Consider the following 24,725-nt stretch of genomic DNA (forward strand, 5'->3'; position numbering starts at 1 on the left):
CCCATAACTCCTGTTTGAGCTGTTACCAAACGAGGGTCCCAAACTGTATTGGTGAATATGTTAATAAATTTGTAGACTGGTGAACAACACATTGGGTGGCTGGGTAGCCTGTGGCCGGTAGATTTCAGGTGACGCCTCCGATATTTTCCACACGGAGTTTCTTGAGATACTCTTGTCTTGTCTTCAGTAGGCCTGATTAGTAGGTAAGTGAAGTGTATTACTCTGATTTATCTTAGATTGTTATCATAAGAATTTTAGAGTTCTTGCATGGACAGCATGTTGCGATCTCATATTTTTCAATCATTGTATAAACAAAATCTCTGTCCCTGGTTCGAGGCCTCCAGCTTTTGGTTCTCTTTGAGGTCATATGAGATATTGATGTCTGTTGCATGACAACATGCAACCGACATTAAAATATTTTTATTCTTTTCATGAGGGGCCGGAAGTATAGACAATGAAGTATTAAAATTTCCGCAAATCCTGCGATCGAGTTCGAATCGATTGCCGGTGTTTATAACATGTAAGGAACTCTGCCCCAGTTTACCGAGGTTTTCAAAATGGCGGCTGTTTTTGGCAAAGGACGTTTCGCTTGGCGAATTCGAGCGATATTTGCGGAGAAAGAATTCGTTATAAACGTACTTCAGCGGTTTAAAACGTCTGAAAATGCCAGAAGACACATTCAAAGCAGGGTATGTTTCCTCGTCTCAATGTTTAGTTTCAAACGTAACGCATGCAGTTACACAGGCTATTTTTTTTAATCAGGCTATGACTTAATTTTTTCACAATATTTATCTTTTATAGCTTATCCGAGTTTCTCTGGCAGAAGATCGTAGGGCAAAAAAGTCTCAAATGCCTTTTTATTACAAAATCCATGCAATTATTGTATTTTTTTTAAACGTGCATCGGCCGAAGTGGAAGAATAATTTATTAAAAAATAGCGTTCGAAGTGAAAACTAAAATGAGTTTCCTAGCCTTTAAAAAGTGAAAGATTTCTTTCTGGCATGTTTAAGCAAAAGCCCATTGGAACTGTGGCAAATGTATGAACTCTGATGTAGAAAATGCTTACACTTCAAATGCAAGTTAATCTTTTGATGGGAACTTTGCAATGTTGTGGCGCAATGTTCCAATATTGATTGACAGTTTGCTCATCGCAACTTGCAACTTTCCATTCAAATTTGGTCGAGCAATTTGCCAAGTTCTGGTTTTCATTTTGCCGTATAAAACGAGGTTGTACCACCTTTGTTTCAAAGAAACAGAAAATAATTGCCCCTTATTCAACTGTTCATCAACAGAATGCGAGAAATAAGCGACAGGCTTAGCTTACATTGCTAAGTTAGGAATTATGCTTCAAAATTACAAACATAAGCCGTAACTTGCAGAGCAAATTTGAATTTTTAAGTGCAATTTTAACTAAGCCTGTCGCTAATTTATCGCAGTCTGTTGAAAAGCAGTCGACCATAGGACAATTATTTCATCCTTCGAAATGCATGTTCGAGGATCGAAATGCACCAATCACAGCTGTTGAAAATCAACCAATCACAGCACGGCAGTGTGCTTTATAAGTTCACGCACAACCAGTCGACTTTATCGCCTGCTGAAGACTTGCAGTGTGCAGTCGAAACGTCGCGATCTCCATCACACGTGACTACGTCGTGAGACAAACAAAAAAATACTTTATTATTATTGTACTCTACCACGATGAATAACCACAACATTTTTTACGATATTCATTTTGTAGTTTTACATACTGTGCAACCAGCTAGTGAAGAAATCTCAGTCTGGTAGAGTAATTCCTCCGTTGCTTGCTCTTGGTTGGTGGGGAGCATCAAAACCTCAGGAAACAGAAACTTCAGCGGCATCAAAAACAAAAGAAATGAGCGAGTTAGAACTTGATATTAAGAAGGCCGATGAGTTGTTTGACAATGAAAAACAACAAGAAATGTATGACTTACTTCTCAGCCACAAGGATTCACAAAATGCCGAGGTGGAGTGGAGATTAGCAAGAGCATGTAGAGTGTTGGCAGAAAAGAACCAAGATAATGCAGACATAAAGAAAAAAATGACATATGAAGCTTTGGAACATGCAAAACTAGCTTTGAGTCTGGACGACAAGAATTTTGCCTGCCATAAGGTAAATGACACTTTTTGACCTTCTGTTATATTGATAAGAAGTGATAAAAGCCTATCAATTCTGCCACAAATGGGCAGCTGTGATAATGACTGGGCCTTTTTGCTAGATTTAAAATGAGTTGTGTGTTCAGGAGGTGGCACTGGCCATTGTGTGTAGTAACCACAGTACTTTGCTTAACCCTTTTTTGCATTAAGCTTGGAATTGATTAAAATCACGTCATTGATTTCTTATTGATAATTGTGCATTTATTTCTTATTTTGTGTTTTTGGTTAACTGAGTGCAAAACAAAGTTTTTATATATGTTGCAGTTAATTTTTTCTCTTATTTTTTTTTTTTTTTTTTTTTTTTTTTTTTTTTTTTTTTAAAATAAAAAATACACCCCCCTCTCTTTTATCTCCTCCCCCCCCCTCCAAAAAAAAAAAAAAAAAAAAAAAAAAAAAAAAAAAAAAAAAAAATATACACTGTAAGCTGTTATGTCATTTTAATATTGTAAAGAACTTGTAAAGCGCTATTGAGTAGTGACAGAAATAGTGCTATATAAATAAAGTATTATTATAATATATAATAATATTGTTATAATAATTATTATTATTATCATAAACCGGTGCAACTGGCTTAAGTTGTATTTCTGACATTAGTGGTTTGTGTTGGTCAGGACTCCACACAGCCCACTCCTGACGCAATCACTCAAAATGGATTATTAACTTCACTTTAATTTAGTCATTACCCCGATGGGGAAAAATGGGCCAGAGGGATTATTAAAAGCATCAGTGAAAATACTTTTAGAAGTTTAAAAGTTGCTATGTTATCTTACACAGTGGTATGCCATTGCCCTCTCAATTGTTGGTGACTATGAAGGACAAAAGGCTAAATTACAAAATGCATACGTCATGAAGGAGCATTTTGAGGTGAGTGCTGAAGTGGTTAACAATGTCTTTATTACTTATCATTTTCTCGCTTTGGTATTGTATCCCAGCTACTTAGCTGGCCAAACATACAACTTTGTTACACTTCAATGTTACACAAGATTTATATATACACATGACAAAGAAGAATGTTGTTACCAGTAAGTTCTGTAATTTGAAATGCAGTAATAGATTTGCATGTATGCCCACACTGGACATTTGTATACCCCTGAGATAATTATGTAATAATTCCCGCATCCCATACGGGCATCCTGGCCTCAACAAAAAGTCATATTTGGTGGTAAATGTAGTTGTGTACTGAACTACTTTTGAGAAATAAAACTCTGATGTAATTTCAAACTGATGATGATCATATTATTTACTTTTGCAGAAAGCAATTGAGTTAAATCCAAGTGACCCCACTTCTAGGCATTTACTTGGTCTCTGGTAGGTAACCCTTGAAATTTTGCAAGTAATGAAATCTCTTTTGAAAATATTAAACATCAATTCAACTGGCTGTAACCAATGAAGAGTGCATCTAATTCTTCAAAATATTTTTAAATGTATGGGTTTTTGATAAAGGTAGACATCAGTGTGGACAATAGATGAAAATACATCAACAAAAACATGTGTGGATGGGGCCTTTTAAGTTTAAAAACTCAGTCATGTGTTTATTGTTGTTGTAGCAATGTATCATTAGTTTGGAATGTGACTGTATTTAGTAGGTGATAAGCAGTCTTGTACTCTGACAAATATTAATGTTCCACCAGAGAACTTGAGTTGATCCATTTTCAATTTTTTTACTGACCTCAGGTGTTTTACTTTTGCCGACATGCCTTGGTACACCAGGAAAGTGGCAGGTGCTCTCTTTGCTACACCACCATCTTCTACATATGACGAGGTAAACATTAAGTGATCACCCTTTTCAAATGCTAAAATCTGTTTTTTTATTAGGATGGATATTATTGCTGACATCACCTCAGAATTTTGTTGTAGTTTTGTAGTTGCTTCTCACCCACCCCCACCCTCACTCTCCCTACCTGCAGCCCTAAACTGATGAGAAAAAAAGCTTTAAGGTACTTGTCATCACAGAGGAAAATTGTTAATCTGGTCACAATAAGCAAGTGTTGTGTTGACTGTAAATTTGTCAATACAGATATTGGGTACACAGGGTATGTTGAGAAGAGATGACGAAAAGATGACTGGCAGATTCCAGAGAACTTTGATTTCACTGCCGGGGTCCTAGTTTTGTGTGGTTAATTAGCATAATTTAAAGTCTATTGAAACCTCATCAGACACTATTTATGTGAAAATTATTTTAGGAGAAAACATGGAATGTTTATTCTTCCAAATTTCTGAAAAGTTTGACTTGCTTTAATTTAATTAATAGCAGAAATTTAAAGAAGCTTTGCTTTGAATTTATATATATAAAGGTTACTCTTGGTCAAATGTGTCAGATCTAAATAATTTTTTTAAGTTTTTAATTCAATTTTTGTAATGAAATTACTGCATAGATCCAGTCGTTTTTGTTTGCAAAAGAAAGGTTTTTGATGTTTTCACCAGTGTATTATGCTAGATAGTTGTACTTCTCTGCATATTTTGTTCTCAAAATCAATTTCTTAATTTATAGGCTTTGGCACATTTTCAAAAAGCTGAAGAGTGTAAGTATACTGATGATGGTGACAGTGTTAAAAACCTCCCTTGGGAGCAGTCATCACATAAAGAGGATTCTACAGAATGTCTTTACATCTTACAAACCGTTTTTTTCAGAGGAACTATAATGTCAACATCTTGTCAGTTGTTTCATGATAAGTAATGCACACACTTCTTTTTTCCTTCTTTAGTAGAACCAAACTTCTTCAGTAAGAACCATCTGCTGCTTGGAAAAACGTTTCTAGGGCAAGGCAAGAAGGAAGAAGCTAAACTGTGGCTCGAAAAGGCAGTAAACAATAATCCCAACAAAACAGTTGACGATGTGAATGTATGTACCCTTGCTTTTATTGGTATTTTTTTCTAGATATCGTGCCTGTCATTTAGTCACTGGAGGTGGGAGGGCATGACTATCTGTTCGCTATAACTGCTTTTTTTCTTAGCCTGCGAACGCAGACGTATTTCCGGCAGTCGTTTCTCGTTACTTTTTGGCAAAGAGAAACAACAGCCGAAAATACGTCTGCTTTCGCAGGCTATTCTTTTCTTGGCTCTTGTTAGAAGACTTCAAAAATATGTTGATCTCTCTTTTTTCAGTTAAGACTACCTGGGCCCCATGTACTACCCACAGCTCCCTTCCAGTGTCACAACTGAAAAGTTAATGCAAGTTGTTTTGTACTTATTATATTTACTTGTATGTTTTTTTAATGATAGGTTTTGAAGGAGGCTAAAGACCTGTTGCGAGGTCTATGAATGTTCACAGTTGAAGAGTCTGGCTAGACTGACAAATTACATTCATTGATAATAATGTATTTCTGATTACTGGTTTATTTGATGTTACAACAGTTCATTGTTCTTACAAAAAACGCAATAAAAAGAAAAATAGCAGGGAATTTTAGCATGCATTTGGTGTTTTCTTTCTGTTAGATCTCAATGTCAGCTGTGAGGTGTTATGTCTACATTAACCAAAACTGTGAAGCTTTTTCTGCAATATGTGAAAGAACATTTTAGTCACTGAGAAATTGTTATCCCTGAGTCTTTTGCAAGTTATTGTGATGGTTTGACATTGGTTCCAACCAAATGTACACAACAAAGCTAAGTAGTTAACACAAACATATTGGACTCAGCAGCTAGATCGTTTCATCCACAGACTTGGTTGTATTGACTGACTGGTCAAACTGCATAATTAACTTGTATCTTGCAATGATGTGAATACAGCAAAACACAAAGCAGAACATGTTTGATACTCTGATAAGCTCTCTTGTTCTGCTCTGAACCAGTCTCTTTCCTTGATCCAGTGCGGTTTAACGCGCTGCAGATGACTGCTTGTAACCTGGGGTCAACCATCAACGCACCAGGCCTCACTCATGAACATTTCACCATCAGTGTTCTATCTTCTTGATCTGTTCACGTCATGCAATGCAACTGTTAAGTGTCTGATGGGTGAGGAGACGAACCCAGGAGAGATGCACATTGGTGTGTCAGGAGTAAACCCTGGTACTGTAGCATCTGGGCTTCTGCTGTATTCCAAGTAATCTTCAGCATCATCCTGAGAGAGAAAATACTACCTTTGGTTCTTTTGTTATTACTTCATTCATTACAGGCACAAGGACACAGTTTTGGCCACTCTTAGGGGTGACAATCACCTGGTATGTTATTGTCGAACGTCGTCGTGTGTTGGGGCTGAAATGTGGACGAAATGTCCTTTGACCGAGCATTCTAAAACAGCATTTAGCAATACACACGATGGAACGTAGTATTGTAAAGAAAATAAAAATACGTGCACAGAGATGGAAATAACGTCAAAAATAACCATCCCAAACTTAAGTTTTGAGCCGCAGTTACAAATACCAGTCGGTACAACATGAAGTGAAGTAGGCCTGATGGAAATTTAGGCATTTTCCGGTCACGTCATGTTGCAACAGAACTCAGCGCGAATTCAAAACCAAAGCAAACACGATTTCAAGTAAGGCCTGGTCAAACGGACTTGCGTGCACTTGCGTTGACTTGCGATGGGTGGCCAATTGCGGTGAAAAACTGAGTTTTTCACCGCTTGGCCACCCATCGCAAGTCAACGCAAGTTTTGCTGTTTACTTCAAATACTGAATTGCAGCGCGCGCAGCAGCAATTAAAATGGCTTTTTTGACAACTTGCGTGCACTTGCGAGTAAACTTGCGAGTTCATTTGTCCACCCAACGCAAGTTTTTACGCAAGTTCAACTTGCGTCCACTTGCGTTACCGTTTGGCCAGGGATTTATACGCTTTCAACAAAACCAAACCAAATGTATGTTACCTCTTCTGCTTCTGAATGCTTCTTGTCATCGTCATCATCATCCTCGTCATGTTCCAGTCCCTCCCATTCTTGATAGAGTGGTTTGAGAAACTTGGCTGATCTGTGATCATGAAAGAAATTACGATAAAACAACTTGAACAAGGGATCACTAGATCACACAAAGGTATACGTACGCCAGATCTACTGGAAATCTCTTGATAACATTCCACAGCAGAAGTCAAGTAACACTTTGGCTTTGCCAAGTGATTTAGTAACGTAGTATTTCTCATAGCGCAAAGGTGACTCGTTCCTCATGCAACTATTGATTGGATAATGTGAGTCGGATTGTTTTATGGTGCCCAATAAAGCTGTGTTAAAAGTGGAAACTGCGCGCCAAAAAAACACTTGAGCAAATGTTAGGAGAGGCAGATTTTAAACACGGGAAAAGCTTAAGTGTGAAGTTACATCAATGTAAGCTAACTTGCCTTCTCAAAAGATAAGGGTCAAATGGAAAGAATGAGTCCAGTTGGTTCATGAAAGACAGGTTCAACACTGCACGGCTTGACGTTGGTTTTGCCACAGGCAGCAGCATTCTGTTGTTGCGCTCAATGATAGTGTAACAGTAGACAAGTTCATGTTGCCTGTAGTGGAAAAAAATGATGTTCATTAATTACATCCTAACGAACCAAAGTACGGTAAACGTTGAAATTGCAGTCAGGAACATCATAACAAAAATAAATTTGTCTGTCGCTGACAAATATCAAACGTTTTAAACAACGATCTTGAAACTCTTAAAAAGACGTTTTGGCCGAGCATCTTCGGCCTTCCTCGGTTTTGAAAAAGCCAACAACATTCGGGACATTTACAAATCGCTATTGTGACCATGGATAGTATCCATGCTTTTTCAAAACCGAGGAAGGCCGAAGATTCTCGGCCGAAACGTCTTTTTAAGAGTTTCAAAAAACGTTGTTTAACCCTCGGACGTACAAGCAAACTCATACCCCCACCATCGTACAAGGGGGGGGGGGGGGGGGTGGATGGAACCCCTCCCCGGAGTTTTCGTTATATTAAGGCGTAGCGATATCATTTTGCTCTCAGAAGAAAGCCCGTAGCCTACTCTACAAGATGGCATAATTTTTATTGGCTGTGACGTCATAGGACGTCACGTGACGTCATTAGAGCCGCCATCTTGGATCCGCCATCTTGGATTTCAACATTTTCTTAGAAAGTCACAAAATAACGGAAATTGATGCAAAATCAAGTCAGAATGCTTATGGAATGTTAAAATAAACAAATCGTGCAATTCTGTTTAAAAAAACTGGAAAAAATAAAGAAAAATGTTAAAAATGACGATTTTTGGCAAGACCTGCCTGTATTTATGACGTTGCCATGGCAACGTCAAATATCATGGACACATGGTTGACCAGGGGCGGATCCAGGATTTTTCAAAGGGGGGTGGCTGTTTACGAATATTTTTGTTTACTATATTGTTCAAGCCCCAGTTTTTTTTTAAGGGGGGAGGGGGTTTCAGGCTTTTAGGCAATTTTTTTGAAAGAAGAAGTGCAAATTATTTTGGGTCTGAGGCCCATAGGGGGGTCTGGGAGCATGCCCCCTCAGAAACTTTTGAAAAGTTGAAGCCTCTTAGACGTGATTTCCGCGATTCTGAACAGCTTTATACAGCTGTCAATTAAGTTATTAAACCACTGTTTTTCCTTAATAATTTAGCAAAATATTCTTTCCTCAACTTACCTTGGGTTATATTTCGGAGATAAAGACTGGTTCTCAGTTATGAAATGAACAGTGATTGAAATTTAAAGTTGACAGGGCACGAACTTACAGGAAAGAACAGATATGCGGGTTTTTTTTTGCTCACCCACATGCGTGGAAATTTTTAGCCCTTGGCAAAGTGGCCTGGGAACAACTTTGGCGACTTTGCTTGCTTGTGAAATCGCTTTGATGCGAAAAACGGTAAGAAAACTCGCTAAAAAAGATGTAAATGGAGAAGAAAATCATTCCAGCAAGGCTAAAACAACTCTTGAAAACTAAAAGGAATCTAAATTTTTAAAATTATACACACATGTTTTGCTTCATTAAGCTAGAAGTTCGTAAAACAGGCTTTCGAAAATCTCCTATTTTGGAAAAATGGCCGTCCTTAACTTTGAACGGTCGCCTGACTATGAAAGGTGGATGGAAATTGTCCTTATTATTTTTCTATTTTAAAAGTTTGTTTTCATTTTTCTGGTGGATCAAGGGGGGTGGCTAGCCACCCAATCCACCCCCCCTGGATCCGCCCCTGTTGACATATCAAAATTTTGGCAAAGGATGAATGAACAGCTACTGAACGTTTCAGTACTGTAGAGTAAATCGTTTTCTCAAAATTTGGAAAAAACCTTATGGGGGGAGGGTGGCATCCACCCCCCCCCCCCCCTTGTACGTCCGAGGGTTAAAACGTTTGATATTAGTCAGCGACAGACAAATATTTGTGTTATGAACCAAAGTAAGTTTATCACTTTGGGTATTCGCATCAAACCTACATATCAAAGCGAAACTGGCCAACTCGTGCCAGAGGCAGTTAAAATGGTCTTCCCTGAATAAATTAAATAAATAAATTATAAAATTAATGATAATAAATTATAAAGGCTGTTTGCTGATTGGCAAGGGCGGTTAATCTGCCATTCTGTTGTCTAAATTAATCCCTTAGGGTTGGTTCACAAGCGATGCAAACGTAAGTACAAGTAATAGGGGAAAAACGTGTAAACAAGCACAACGCAAGCGCAAATGCAAGCACCTGGCTTGCGCTCGCATAAAACTTGCTTCACGTGTAAAGGTGGATTTCCACTGACGCGTAATTTTTTACGTGCGTGAAAAATTCAGAGACGATGTATGAACGACTAGCGTACACTTTTACGCATATCGTTCATACATTGTCTCTAAATTTTTTTACGCACGTTAACGCACGTACAAAGTTACGCGTTAGTAGAAATCCAGCATAACATTGGTATAACGCACGTGCAAACGTACGATAGACGCAAGATGAAAAGCGTGACCTGTCCACCATCTTGAAAAACGACTTCAGCTGTAGCTTCGTATTTTACATTCCTTGCGGACGGTTTGCGTTCTGTGTGTGAACCAGGCATAACAGCTTATATGCGGAAATGAGCTATCTAGAATAGATTGCAGAACAGAGATTGAACTCATGTCTCCGACTGTGATAATGTTGTAGTGCTCTTACCAACTGAGCTATCAAGCCAGGTCGGAGCCGAGTTCGTAATATACCGCTCTTAGTTGGCCTGATTGTTCAGTTAGTAGAGCACTGTGTCACAGAAGTCATGGGTGAAAATCCCGTTTAAGCCTAACGGTCTTATTGTATTTAAGAAAGGTCACAATAAACCAAAAATAAAGCCACTTTACCTTGTGATATGAGCAAACATTTTAACAACCGTTGGCAAGCAAACCTTTTCACAAAAAAGAAAAAAAAGGCACACTGTTTAGGATTACGCATTTTAAACTCGTGTTTAAATTTTCTGTGCACATACTCGGCTTCATCAATAAATAAGTGCCAAATCCTCTAAACTGCCCATGACGCTTTACAATAAAAATATTAAACCTATTGGATTATTACAGAGATGAGTTTAAAATGTATCTAAAAATTAAAAATAAATAAATACAACCACATAGGTCAAAGTTCAAGTTTAACAACAACAGTTTAACAATCTTTTGTATCATCTAGGGACTTTAATGATTTAGCGTAGTTTATTGATTTCTTAATTTATTGTTATCATAACACACGACCACATCAGCTATTATGCTGCAATATTTATCGTGTATAAATAAAAGCTATTATTATTATTATTATTATTATTATTATTATTATTATTATTATTATTATTATTATTATTATTATGTTCCTTACGTAATGTTTGCTTAAAGTCCTTAGCGCCGAGACCAAACCATGGTCCTGAGGCACTAAAGGGTAGCCAGTTTTTAGCTTGACAACACCCTCCACAAAATATGCGCTGTACCCAGCAAGGTTATCTTCTGTAGTTCACTGATGCTTATTTGGCCGGGGATTCTTCCAATATAACTCTCTAGTCCCTTTTTGATAGCTCCAAGTGCTCCAATGATAACTGGTATCGTTTCCGTTCTCATGCCCCACATTCGGCCTGTTTCGATTTCCAAGTCCTTATATTTAGATAGTTTTTCAGTGACTTTCACGGATGTGTTTCTGTCTGATGGTACTGCCATGTCAATAAATTTACAGGTTTTCGTTTTGTGGTCTTTAATCACTATATCTGGTCTGTTGGCTGTTATTTTCCTGTCTGTGTGTATGGGCATGTCCCATAATATTGTGACATCCTCATTTTCTGTAACTGTTTCCGGTTCATGGTCATACCACTTTTCTGACGTCTCTATATTATAGTTGTGACAGACTTTCCAGTGTATATACGCGGCTGCTTTATCGTGTCGGTGGATATATTCTGTTTTCGCAAGTTCAGGGCACCCAGACACGATATGGTCGATTGTTTCGTCGTATTTGTTACACATCCTGCATAGGGGGCTAGTACCGTCTTTGATAATTCTGGCGTGGTATGATCTGGTAGCTAGGCTTTGGTCTTGGGCTGCGATTATGAATCCTTCTGTTTCTGCCTTCAGTCCACTGCTTTTTAGCCACTGGTTGGTTTTGTGGTGGTCGACATCTGCTTCCTTTATCCTCTTTGGGTATCTCCCATGGAGAGCTTTGTCCTCCCACTGCTTTGTTAATTTTTCTTGGGTCTTATTTCGTGCCATTTGTTTGGTTCTCTTTGCATATTATTATTATTATTATTATTATTATTATTATTATTATTATTATTATTATTATTATTATTATTATTATTATTATTATTATTATTATTATTATTATTATTATTATTATTAACAGTATGGTCTGACCTTGAGTGGATTCATCCGACAAGAGACAATTCTGTCCAGGTTCAGTCTTCTTATGTACTTCAATCCTGAAAATACAGAAAAGGCGAGTATCATCGGATTACTCTGAAATCATCTCTCGTTACCGGACAAGTCAAATAGACCAACTTAAAACAACTGAAAAACACTTACGGTTTCATTAGTGCTGGAAAGGAAAGGTCAAGTGCGAACGAGCTTTGAGATGTTTTATTTAAATATCAGAAGAACTCTTGATGACCGTCTTACCTTCTTCAAGGTCCAATAACTGCTTGTGCCGAAAGATGAACATGTATAAAAGTGCCTGAAAATGTAAAAAAATGCGATTGATTTTGTTTTAATTTTCTAGCCCTTGTTTGCTTGAAAAGTTGGAGGGGGAGTCATCGCTTTTATTTCTAATTGACTAGGGTAGACTGTATACGAGGATCATACCTGACAAACAGAGTAGAAAGGCCCATATTTACTGACATCAGGTCCTACACAGCCAGCATCATTCACATCAATATAGCTGGAAAGAGAACAAAACTGAAACTCGTCTCATCACTGTTGAGCAATTTGATTATTAGATTCGTTTAAAAACAATCACAGGAGGCAAGCGTGGCCGAGTGGTTAAGGGCGCTGGTGTTGTAATCTGGAGGTCCCCGGTTCAAGACCTGCCCTTGCCACTAGCTGGATTTGTTTCTCGGTTGTCCCGAGTTCAAATCCTCGACCACGCTTTGTATATAGCCAACTGGTCTGCCTCCTGCCAGTTGGGATTTTTAACCTTGTTATGTTTATTTAAAAATATTTGTTTCCTCTGTTTCAGTGGCATGCCTGTAAACTAGCTATCTCGTTGAGATATGAAGCTAAGTGCATGACCACTATAAACATATATTTATTTATTATTTTTTTTATTCATGCAATTCACTAAGTATACTCTGCCTGTAAAATGCTCTTACCAGTGAATCCAGTGTGCAACAAGATCTAAACAAGTCTGTACTGTGCTGCAAAACAATAAAAAGCAAACTATCAGTTAACACTGATGGCCACAAATTTCTCATCTCACACGGCGCGCAACTTAACGAAGTTAAAGGCTTAGGAGTCAACCTCTGAAGAACTTATTATTTATAATACGTTTTCTTAAAAATACTTATGAAATAATATTGCAGACAGCCGTGTACGTATTTATATTTATCATTTGATACTGTGCCTATCATTTACTGATTATCCTGTAGGACACGAATTCAGTGCAAATGATCTAAGTACATCTTACCTGATTGGAATGTACTTAGCCCTGGCTATAAGGCTTGCAATATACGCTGCACAAGCCTGTCTTAGAATGGCAGGTGTGTTGAGATCTTCAATCTGAAAAATAAAGAGTCACAGAAAAAACAGCATGCTTTATATAGAACACTGACTATGGGCCTGTTTATATGGAGGAGAGTTGTCCCTGGTAGGAGGGTTACCCTCCATACCGAGCCACCCCGGGTGAGAGAGCTTTTCATACGTTTCTTTATAAATAGCTGCGAACCGTTTATATGAAAAATTGCAAAGTTGACTCGGGGGCAGGGTGACCCTGGGTGGAGGGTCACTCGCTTTGAAGGGAGGGTGACCCTGGGGAGCGAGCCAACTTTTTTCCATATAAACAGTTTGGTTATTTTTGCCTCGCCTACCAGGGACAAGTTGACACATACGGAGCATGTGCAAACGCTTAAATCAGCAAAAACAAAAGTGCAGATAAATTGAAATCGCAGTCGGCGGTAAATAAGTCCAAAAATGGTCTTGGTCGACGATTCAGCGTTCCTGATTTTAGAAAAAGCAGCCATAATAGATGTTTCAAAACAACTCTCGCCAGTCTTTTGAACCGAGAGGGCCAAGTTTTGGCTCAGTCAACAAGGACAACTTTCTCATCTAAACGCTCGGCAAAAGATGGCTCGGGGGAGAGGGTAACCCTCCTACCAGAGACAACTCTCCTCCATATAAACAGGCCCTATGAGTAGATAATTCTTCTATGTACTAGATAAAAAATAGATGGCTAAAGCTGAAGAACATCAATCCATGTCTAACGTTTTTTGGTATTCTGTTACAATTCTGTATAATATAATCCAGTGAATTTAAAAAAGGCAGTTCGTTTTAAGCCGGCTGTATCAAGAAACCTACCAGTCTATGGGTTTTAGTATAGACGAACTGGATCGGACGCCCTAAGAAGTGAACAACAACAACTAACACTAACTTAAAGACACTTTTCTTTTGTGGAAGCACAAGTCATCTTGTCCATTTTAAATACCTTACAGCTGTAACTTTCAAAGCTATTTTGATCAATATTAGAACTTCATGCGGTTTGAAATTTACCTTTTTCCAGCAAACATCAAGTAAAGAATTAGCAAAATCCTGAAAAAAGGATTTAAATATTGTTAAGCCAGGCAATGTACGACTGAATATTGTCAGACATGTTTAAACTCAGTTGATATGTTGAGTTGTTTTCAGACTTACCAGATCAAAGCTACATAGTCTAAACATGACAAACTGGACATGGCATGAGGCATGGGTGGGAAGAATGACATTTTCAAATACCTGATGAAGCAGAAAAAAGAAAAATATACATTTGATAAAAATCTACCTTGATAACATAAAAAAAATATCTTGCAAGTTTGCTGGGGTTGACTCGAGTGTTAGACAAACTGAAGACCAGTACCAGTTGTCTTTCTCATAGTACTACACTGCAAACAGTCTCTTTCTTTTTGTAGCATGTGATGCAGTAGCACAATTGAGAATTCAAATTGAGCAGTGAACTGCAATAAGCACGAGTGTAGTCAGTCATTTTTTTTCTGCTTTGCTCCCATTTGCTCTTCATTTCCCACTCACAAGTTTTGCATAATTTAAACTTTTCTTTCCATGCCTAAGATTTCAAGAACAATCAAAGATCGAGATATCGACTTTTTTTGCATGAAGTTAGTATGAGTAGAAGGTTTATCCTGGGCATTGTTGTTCGAACATATCATGGAAGAATTCAAACGTCTTTCAGTTCAAGCATTTTTTTTATTTTCGCGGAGGAAATGCTGTATTTGTCAGTCGCGGCGGCTGGGTGCTTTGCGACTCATATACTTTGGCTTGGTTAAAAATGGCAAACTTTGACGTTTGCCTTTCATCGAAATAGTTGTTTCCTTTCGAGTTAGAAAGATTTCTACTCGGCTTAATGCAGGGTTCTCGATAAAGGTTACGCACGACAGAGTTACCTTTTGTCTCGTCACGCAATCTTAACCCCACATTGAGAAGTAAATTTTCGTTTGGATATTACCAAAAGCCGCTTCTCCTCGCGTTATTCTTTACCTTACGGCTACACATGCCACTTCTAACGACTACATTTCCAGTAAATAAAAAGAATTGCTGTTTCTTTTTCTAATGGCGATGCATTATTTTTTGAATACATTCTTCATATATACCCACACCCCCGGCCCACACCGAAAAGAAATCCCTTGAATTGAGAACGCAAATAAATGATTATTTACTCGTGTTTAGCGTGACTAACGCAATAGATTGTCGCGAAAACAAATCCTTTAGGTTAAATATTAGCGCCGCTTTAGTATGTGAAAGACTTGTATTAAACAGTACAAATTTCCGTTCTTAATCATTTTAGGTTAGACTGTGAAAGACTTAAACGTTGCCTTCATGGGCTGAACCACTCACATTCTCGATTAGTTGTGTCATATCTCATTTGAGATACCCACGCATAAAAATAATTGTTATATAACGTTTATACATGTTTAATCCAAGATGCCAGCCTTCGATGTCGTTGTTGGTTCGCACGGACTTCATGTAGTTGTCAGTTGTCTCGAATCGACTTTACATGTGTCTTAGTTTGTCTCGAATCGACTTTACATGTGTCTCGAATCGACCTCGACTTGTCTCGAAACGACTTGTCTCGAAAAGACTTTGTCTCGAAACGACTTGTCTCGAAACGACTTGTCTCGAAAAGACTTTGTCTCGAAACGACCGTAAAGACACAGACACAGTAGATTGCGTTATATTGTAGTGTGTGACATCCAATAAACGACATACGCGAGATACGCGGGAGTTAGCTTTTAAGCTGCGAGAAAGGTCAAACGGTCTCTTGTTTCTGCTTGTTTACAGCGGCCCTGTATTAAAAGAATTAGAAATTTCTGTCTACTAAATCTTATATATACCACATTATAAAATTAGTCTATTTCGTTTATACATTGTAGTGTTCCATTCTGACTGCACGGGAGTATTTTGCTTTTGTATTCTACGCGGCCATTTCTTGTTAAAGTTAAACTTGATTTCTGTTCGATCGCCCTAACAGAGTAAAAGAGCCCATCGTGCGATGACAATAAGCAATTTCCTGACGTCATCGCTAAAAAAGTCCCTTGAGAGTTAACAAGAATGTGGTTCCAAATTTTGCCCAACATAACTGCTATTCTCCTACTTTCGCTTGTAAACAAGCAAAAAAAGTCGAAAAAACTGACTGCTCACAGTCTAGCCTTAGAGTGTCTGAGAGGAAGATGATATGTATCCATCACTTACCACTAGCAGCTCATTAAATAATTCAGTACCAGCATCAACATTATGTTCTCCTAAAAAAAACGATAAGACTTTTAAGTTAAGTAGGAAGAGACTAATGCCCTTAATTATTAATTTAAAAAAATCTTCAGTGTTGTATCTAAACAATCATACTAAAAGTTTACGTTATTTATTTGACACTGATGATGGCAAGGATGGGGGTTGGGGAGCAATGACTGATGCTGTTAAGGAGAGTCCATTCTGGGCTTAACATTATTACGACCTGCTAACTCTACTTTGTAAAGGTAATGTAAGTATTAGTAAAATGTTCTGTACATACAAATATGCAAGTTGTTTATACATTGGGATATTTGGCAACTCAAGTTGCCAACTGTCAACTCGGCAATGTATAGACTGATGTTATAGTTATAGGCCTAAGAACAAAACAATAAAATTAGGGCCAAAATAGTGCTAAATTTACCATTAATATGAGTGACTTCATGAATATAATTGAGCAGAATTTCCATTAGAATATCCAACTTGTCAGCCATTTCATTCTCCATACAATTCTCTTCCTCCTTGCTTCCTTCTCTAGCCATGTTGGCTGCATCCTTACAATGTAAAAAATAAATTTCATTGTCATCAGCAATCAAAGCTCTGGGTATTCTGGCGGTTTTAAGGCTGCAAACTGTTAACAAGGAGAGTTCTTTTTGTGTATAAAGGAGCAAGGTGATGATAACAAACCTATCAATGTGAAGCCTTAGGAGGGGAAGGCTGCACATTTGAACTTAGCTGAGATTTTCTGTTCAAATGTCCCACCACACGGCATTTGTCGATCGTCAAATTACAAAATTACAATATGGCCAAAAGTGCCCACTTCAGGCAGACAATTCCCCAACCTATGCCTGGCCTCCTTCTCCTCCTCCCTCCCCCCCCCCCCGCCTGGCAGCTTATTATTGATAGGTACATAAGGAGCAAGTCCAAGTGAAAAGTAAGGGGTAAGGTAAGGATAAGGATTGAGGAATGAGGAGTATGGAAAGATGAATGGGTAATAATTATTGTGAAGAACAGCTCCCACTAACCGACTGTCGGTCAACTGTTGGTCGTTTGTGGGTCGTCTGTCGGCCGACAGTCGGCCATCTGTTGGCCGTTTGTCGGCCGGCTGTCGGTTGTCTGTCGGCTGACAACCTGCCGACAGGTTTTGGCTATGAGGGGCCAGGAGTGATCAAAGAGAAGAAATGAGATCAACAGAGGGATGAATGAGGGTCCAGGAGACATGGATGAAGGGCAAGAAGTGATGGATGAGGCATTAAAAGGGTCAAATAAAGTATAGGAAAGGTTCGAAGTGATGTTGATCATTATTACAATCTTAACTGTACCAAGTCTACTTCAAACTGTGTGTGATCGTCTTCTTCTTCAATAGCAGCTTCATTATGTTCAAGTTCATGCTTAGGAATTTCAACCTTTGAAGAAATGAAATTATGATAAGAAATACTGCCCATGGAATGTAGTGTAAGAGGCATAAGATAAAATAATGCATTTTGAAATTCCAGCCTACATGTACCAAGAACTCAAGCTAAGTTGTTTATTAAATGGATATTTTAATTATTTTGAATTAAAAAAAAAAAAATATATATTTTTTTTTTTTGGAAAAAAAAAAAAAAAAAAAAAAAAAAAAAAAATATTTACTAGTGGTACCTATCGGTAGAAATGCCAACGAGTACAACGGGAGATCGAGAGAAGAAGGGAAGATAATTGTAAATGTTTGGCTGAAAGTACGCATTATGATTTTGGTCCATAAATATTGGGTATTTTCTTAATTGTGTTTGATTTTGTGAAGGCTAAATGAGGGAAAAGTTCTAAAATAATGCCGTGAAAGTAGTGAAGATTCAGTGAGAAATCTTCTAAACTCCATGTTTTTGAGAGTTTCAAGCCATTGTTGTTCAATGCCGCTATCGCTGCTGTTTTACCTTTTTTTAAGTCCTAAAGGTCTTAATCAAAGTTGCTATGACCCACTGAACTCGGAAAATAAATTACGAACTGAAAAAGCAAACTTTTACAAAGATTTGCCAAAACAAATCATTTTAAACTTTCCACACTGCAGTTAAATCCACTCAACACGTAAGTATCCAACAAATTTGAGGTTTCATCTTTGTGGCCAAAGATGGAACAAGTTTATTTTATTTTACTACCACCGTTCCGAGAATAATTCATCACGCGCAATGCGTGACGTCTCAAATGTCACGTTAAAGTGTTGTTGTTGAGACAGCTTTAAGGAAAATTCAAGGCCCGGTCGTCCGAGAAAAAAAAGTTAGACACTCCAGTAAAAAAATGAAGTATAGGGCATTTATTTTATAAATTCGAGAAACGAAAAAAAACTCTAAATAGCTCTCTTCTGATCAATAAAATCCACGACACCAAATTCGTTTTCGTGTTGTTTTCATAGCCAGACCTAACTTAATTACGCATGCAAATTTGTATGACTTCGAAATTTTCGAAGCTTTGGAAATTTTAAAGCTTTGTAGCATTTCTTGCCTTTATCTTAAATGAAATTAAATTCTAAACAAAGTTTAATTCAAGTTTCTTTCGTATTTCAATCTCTAGTTCGGGAATTTTGGCTTTTTGAAGCGAACAGATTTGAAACCTCTTTGTTATCTGACACGCATCTTGTCTGGGGATTTTAGTTGCCAATGCATCATGCACGTGCTAAACAAATTAGTAGCGCGCTGATTGGCCAAACTACAACAAAGTGTGCACATGCTGAACAGATTCTGCTGAACGGATTGGCTAAAAACATCGGAAATTGTGTTTTCGACAACTTCCGCCTACATCCTAATATGGTCAAAAAAATATCACTGACGGAAACGGATTACACGAAAATCGAGCTGAAAGATTCTGAGATTTTTTCTGCATAGCCCTCGCACTTTGCCTCAAACTACGCACAGCTCTATATACTGCCGCCGAGACAGGCTCGCGTTTTCGCTCGCCTGTCTCATTGGCAATTAAATGACATATTTTAACTATTTTGAATTAAAAAATAAAAGTGAGAAGTATATTTACCAATCAATCAATCAATCAATCAATCAATTTATCAATCAATTAATCGATTGATGGATCTGAAAACAATCAATCAATAAATTAATGAATTATGTGTTGCTAGTATACAGACAGCCCAAACTTTACTTACATCAATCTTGATGAGATTGTCAATAATTAGTTCCATAATTTTGGATCTGAGTTTGGGAAGGTACTTTGTAACCTGCAGCAGGTTTTTAACATAACTTGCCTGTAAATTGATAAAAATACCAACATCAAATTGAAAAGTAACATTACATTTAGAGACCAAATGTATTTGCTATTTAAAAACATACAGAAAAGATCCTTGAGGCAATCAATATTAACGAACTACAGGAAATAACAGGAACAGCCCACATACAATTAGAAACTAAAGTTCTTTATTTATTTAGAAAAGATAACTATTTATTAATAACCAAGGCCAGAATTTAATAGTGAAAAGAGATAATGAAAGAAAAAAGATATGTTATACAATGCTATATCATCCATTCTGAAATTTATTTAAAACACAGTGCCATTGGTTAGCTAAACATAATTATTACATGCAAATTTGAAAAGGCGTGACTAAAAAAATGTTTGGTCAGTATTTTAATAGTCTGCATATAATATACCTGGGTAAGCCTAGTGGCCCATCAGGCCGGAGTTTATCCCAGTTTCTGTATTTTAATAGTAAGTCATAAAAACTACTAAAAGTACCTGGAATATTGTTGGTTTTTTCATGTATGGAAAATTTTCTGACAGCACAGGGATCAAAAACTGTGGAACTCTGCAGAAAGTATGAGAAAAAATAAATTGCAATTACAACCCTGGTTAATTTAGTTATGTAGTCAGTAAAATGTCAAGAGAATGTTTGCTTTACAGGCTACAAACCTCACGGTCAAACATAGACAAAAGTGAATTAAAAGAACATGAAACTTGTAATGAGGAAACCTCAACCATCTGAGGTTAAATAGGATTACCAGTATCTGTTTTACTGATATTAAATAGATTTAGCCAAGCCTAAAAGCGGAGCTCCCTGGGGTTAAACAAATATAAGAACTTACGCTGGCACCACCTCTAGCACTGCCTCAAGAGCTTCATGGGCATTACAAAACATCTTGTCCAAATCTGAAGCAATGGATCAAAAGGTGATAAATATCTTACATATCTGTATATTATCATTTACAAAACTAAATATGTATTGAAAAATTTACCATCTTTATTATTTAAATATGTGTTGTTTTGACATAGTAACTGCTAAATTGTCAGACTGATCAAACATCAAGTGTATGGTAAGTTATTTACTGTGCCAAATATTAAACTACAAATTTCCATACCTTCAGAATCAGCTGTTTTGAGATGTGCTTCCTTAGAAATACCTGTGTTAGATATAATGTAAAAAATAAAAATACTTATAAATACTGGTAGCTATTAACATAAAAAATCAGAAATGAAGAAACAGCACTGAGGTTCTGTAAATATGTCTGTAAACACCCTTATTACTAGAAAATACCTCCCTATTTATTAATTGGTGCTACTCAGTACTCACTGCTACACAGTCAAATTTTTGTGTCAAAGTTCAATCTCACCTGGAATAAAAAGCTTAACAATCATGCGAAGACAGGCTCTCAAGTAATACGTCTGGGCAGACACAAGACTTGTCAGGAATTCAATAAATTCTTCAACTGTTCCATCACCACACACTGCCCATCTTGTATTCTATCATGATCATAACAATTAACATGATTATGAATTAGGTTATAGTTTACTTTTTGAAAAAAGTTTTACTTGTAAGGAATTTTTTATTATTCATCAACATGCGGGTAATGAAGATGCTTACCGGTACTTAATAAAAAAAATGCTATCAATGCTATTATGTTAAAAAAGATAGATTGCTATTGTTTTAGAATTTAGCGATTATTTGTTATAGCAAGTACATGCTTTCTATTATTTTGTGTAGTGTCATAAATTAGCCAGCATACCTCTCACACATAAATCTACTGAAATCTATTGAGCAGTGTTTTTGTGTGATTCTGTTTTGTTTTCTAAGTTTTACAATGAAAAATGTTGGAATACACTCTGTGTATGTGAATTTTATAGAGCTCTCCTTATTTAACAAATTTGTCTGTTGTTTGCTTTCAGGTCAATTTGCAAATGCTGACTGATCACTAAATGCATGTAAACTTACCAGGACTGTACCAACTAGTGTATCATATTGCTTTGTTAGAGACGAAGAGCAGCTTGTTAGCGCCATCAGATATCTCTGCAAGTGGATCTCCTGTAAATAACACAGCATTATAACATTGCAGGAATTGAATAGCAATGAATTGGTTTAAACAACATAAATAAAGGCTATCAAATGGCAAGGCTTCGGTGAGACCTACAGGTTTAAAATAATGGTATTTTTGTTGTCAAAATGATTTCAAACTAGTTTCTTTGATTATAATAAATATTAAGTAAATAAGTACAAGTAAGTGAGTCTGGATAACTAAGGTTCATTATCAACCCCGTACACAATATTATCACATTGGCTGAACAAAATATACATGTACCTTGATGTCAGGGTCAGCAATAGTCTGAATAAGCATATCATAATCCTTGGTTTTTCCCTGAAAGTAAAAAATATATATTTTAAAAGTTAACAGGACTTTCAAGGGCCCTAACCCATAACATCTGTTACAGTTGAGTTCTTAGCTGCCTCCACAAGTAATTTTCACGTTATACTTTCAGTGGTGCACAATCTCGTGAAGGAGCATGGAATAGCTAAATCAGCGATGCTAAGTCATAGACTTGTACTATGTGACCCTCCAAGACTCAACTCAACGCTATAAAAATCTGAGCGAAGTTACAGTCAAGTAGTTCTATTAAGCAGTTAGGGTACATAATACCCGGCGTATCAGACCAAACGAAATCAAACAAATTTTTCATTGAACTCAATTGGACGAAATCGAATCTAATCGAGAGTCATCGAACGAAATCGGACAACAATTTTTTTTGTGAGTTCGATTTCCAAACCAAATCGAACGAAATCGAATTAAGCGTTTGATTAAGTTCGATTACGTTCGGAAATCGAACTTGTAGCTAAAATTTAAAATAAAGAAATTGGAACCTAATGAGCGAGTTAAAAGTTAATGATTATTCCTTAAATGGTTTTGGAATAAGTGACTGAACACGGTATCGTAAAATCTTGGTCTCTTTTTATCCTAAAAAAACGAAACATAATATTCGAGCAATGTAATACACCCGTAAAAACGTAATAAGCCATTTATAAAATCGTATGAGGGATCTAATTATAAATACTCAAATACAAACCCCGGCGTGTCGGCGTATCGTATCAAGTGAAAACCGTATTATTTTTAGAATGACATTTTGCGAATTAAAGTTTATATGATTAAACAATATAGCATTGCACATGGGGATGAGGTGCACGCCGTATGTGACATGTTTTAACCGTAATTTTATTGTTGTTAGTGCAGAGATGTCCAGGATTGAGCGCTAATGAGATTCCCGTTCCTCATGACAAGCATCACAAAGTGTCCTCATTAATAAAAGTTCACCAAAACACATCAAATTCTGTCAAACATGAAGTAATATGGAAATGTCAAATAACACAGACAAACATGAAGTACTTATTAAACAATACTTGCGTTCAATCCTGGACATAAGTGTGTTAGTGACAGAATTATTTCTCCATTTTCACATAAAAAGTATGGAAATAAAGGAAACATAACTTTAGATGGCTGGATCGATTAACGCGTTTACCCGGGCATTTATCCCCGTGATTATCAAATGAAGGAAAACTGAACATTCGCTCGATTAAGATCATATCGTCATACGATGTAAGCTGTTCGCTTTGGTGTCATTCGACGACCGGACTAAACCGAACGTCATCGGACTTTAACAAACGTTCGATTTGGTTCGATTTGCATTTATTTTTTGTGAGTTCAATTTCGTTCGATGACCGAACAAAATTGAATTTAATCGTTCGATTATAAAGTTCGATTGCGTTCGATTGAGTTTGAAAACCGAACGTTCGATGTGATACGCCGGGATAATATAAATAAAAGAAATTTATACAAAGTAGCAACAACAATAAGTAAACAGGTTGGATGAAGAACTTAACACCCACTTTCAGTTTAATGTGCATAGCTCTTTCAACATCCATCTTTCAATATCGTCTTTCATGGTGCTGTTTTAAATGAGCCAATCAAAACTGATGCATACCAGTTTTGGTTTAATGCAAATAAGCCCACAAGTTCAGAAGGTCATGCTTAAGTTCAGAAGGTCATGCTGGTGGATTTTGATCTGTCTTGTTTGTTAAGCATGTTGAAAGATGGGTGTCAATAAAAAGATGCTATGCACGTAACACTGAAAGGGGGTGTAAGGTTGCCTTGTTTTCTTGTTCATGAATTGTTATGATTAACCATATAGGGAATGGGGGGCTTATAATACAGAAGGATATGTTTAAAAAAAACTTTCAGAAGGGGGGAGGGGACTTGACCATGGGGTGACCCTATTCAGTGGAATGGCAGAATGACAGAATATCACTAGTTTGCTTGCTGTTAGTATCACCCTGGTTTGCTTGCTGTTAGCTTTTATTTGTTGGTTACGGCAATATATATACTATCACCGTTCCATCACTCTGCTGAATAGGGCCGGGGTCACCAACATGTGACCATGGAAAGAAGTGATTGGATACCAAGCTGATCCAAGACATGCATCAGCATGCTCCTTACAGCAACATTAATTTAAATTTAATTTTTAAAATCTAGTATTTGTTGTTTTGTTTTTTGGGGCCGCAGATAACCTAGCTACCTCTTTTTCCAGCTCTCTATCAGCTTTTGTTTTCATTCTTGAAACTTTCATGTTTAATATACAAAAAGAAATAAAGCCTTTTTTTGTTAACACTAGATCTCGTTCCTACTAGTTTGAAGTCCTGATTAATGCAGACCTAGGAAAAAACGGAATTAAACGCCATTTCATCTCACCTGTTTGACATTTTCCAACGCGTTTAAAATCGCAGACACGAGGATAGCAGGGCCGGCTGCAGCTGACTCGCGAGACTCGCTTGGGTTCGTTTCACCAGACATCACCACATATGAGACAAGATTCACTCAGTAAAAAGAATTCTTCTTCTTAACTTTGATTTTTACAGTGTTTTCAATCAGTTTTCTCACGTAAACGTTCTTCATTACCAACCTTTTTGTTGCACAACGTTGTGTACAAAAAGGAACAGGCGCATAAACGTGGCAGCCTGGGAACTACTCTCTCCGGT

The 24,725-nt window shown here is 37.1% G+C and overlaps 3 protein-coding genes across 4 annotated transcripts; 1 reads left to right on the top strand and 2 right to left on the bottom strand.

Annotated features, from left to right (window-relative positions):
- Positions 1 to 83: 83 nt before the first annotated feature.
- LOC144632880 (regulator of microtubule dynamics protein 1-like) lies at positions 84 to 5,581 on the top strand. Of its 2 annotated transcripts, none has more exons than XM_078491634.1 (8): positions 84 to 203; positions 1,739 to 2,131; positions 2,950 to 3,039; positions 3,428 to 3,483; positions 3,850 to 3,937; positions 4,667 to 4,697; positions 4,881 to 5,017; positions 5,398 to 5,581. In XM_078491634.1, exons 2-8 carry the CDS (start codon positions 1,874 to 1,876, stop codon positions 5,434 to 5,436), a joined length of 699 nt encoding a protein of 232 aa, XP_078347760.1. In that variant the 5' UTR covers positions 84 to 203; positions 1,739 to 1,873; the 3' UTR covers positions 5,437 to 5,581. The 2 variants fall into 2 exon arrangements, with proteins under 2 accessions (XP_078347760.1, XP_078347759.1); XM_078491633.1 differs by lacking the exon at positions 84 to 203 and adding an exon at positions 532 to 689.
- On the bottom strand, positions 5,013 to 24,692 carry LOC144632879 (RNA polymerase I-specific transcription initiation factor RRN3-like). The gene is made up of 22 exons (XM_078491632.1): positions 24,439 to 24,692; positions 22,003 to 22,059; positions 21,639 to 21,728; positions 21,040 to 21,169; positions 20,788 to 20,829; positions 20,515 to 20,578; positions 20,168 to 20,237; positions 19,584 to 19,682; positions 17,776 to 17,859; positions 16,878 to 17,007; positions 16,421 to 16,470; positions 14,372 to 14,452; positions 14,231 to 14,269; positions 13,152 to 13,243; positions 12,838 to 12,882; positions 12,332 to 12,407; positions 12,149 to 12,203; positions 11,888 to 11,952; positions 10,367 to 10,410; positions 7,441 to 7,596; positions 6,977 to 7,076; positions 5,013 to 6,232 (listed from the first exon to the last, which is right to left on the bottom strand). Exons 1-22 carry the CDS (start codon positions 24,538 to 24,540, stop codon positions 6,074 to 6,076), a joined length of 1,830 nt encoding a protein of 609 aa, XP_078347758.1. The 5' UTR covers positions 24,541 to 24,692; the 3' UTR covers positions 5,013 to 6,073.
- On the bottom strand, positions 10,422 to 11,743 carry LOC144632882 (uncharacterized). Its single transcript, XM_078491637.1, has one exon. It carries the CDS (start codon positions 11,741 to 11,743, stop codon positions 10,940 to 10,942), a length of 804 nt encoding a protein of 267 aa, XP_078347763.1. The 3' UTR covers positions 10,422 to 10,939.
- Positions 24,693 to 24,725: the final 33 nt, after the last annotated feature.

The sequence above is a fragment of the Oculina patagonica genome, chromosome 12, assembly GCF_052425735.1.
Source record: "Oculina patagonica isolate OP01 chromosome 12, crgOcupat, whole genome shotgun sequence".
Classification (NCBI taxonomy): Eukaryota; Metazoa; Cnidaria; class Anthozoa; order Scleractinia; family Oculinidae; genus Oculina; species Oculina patagonica.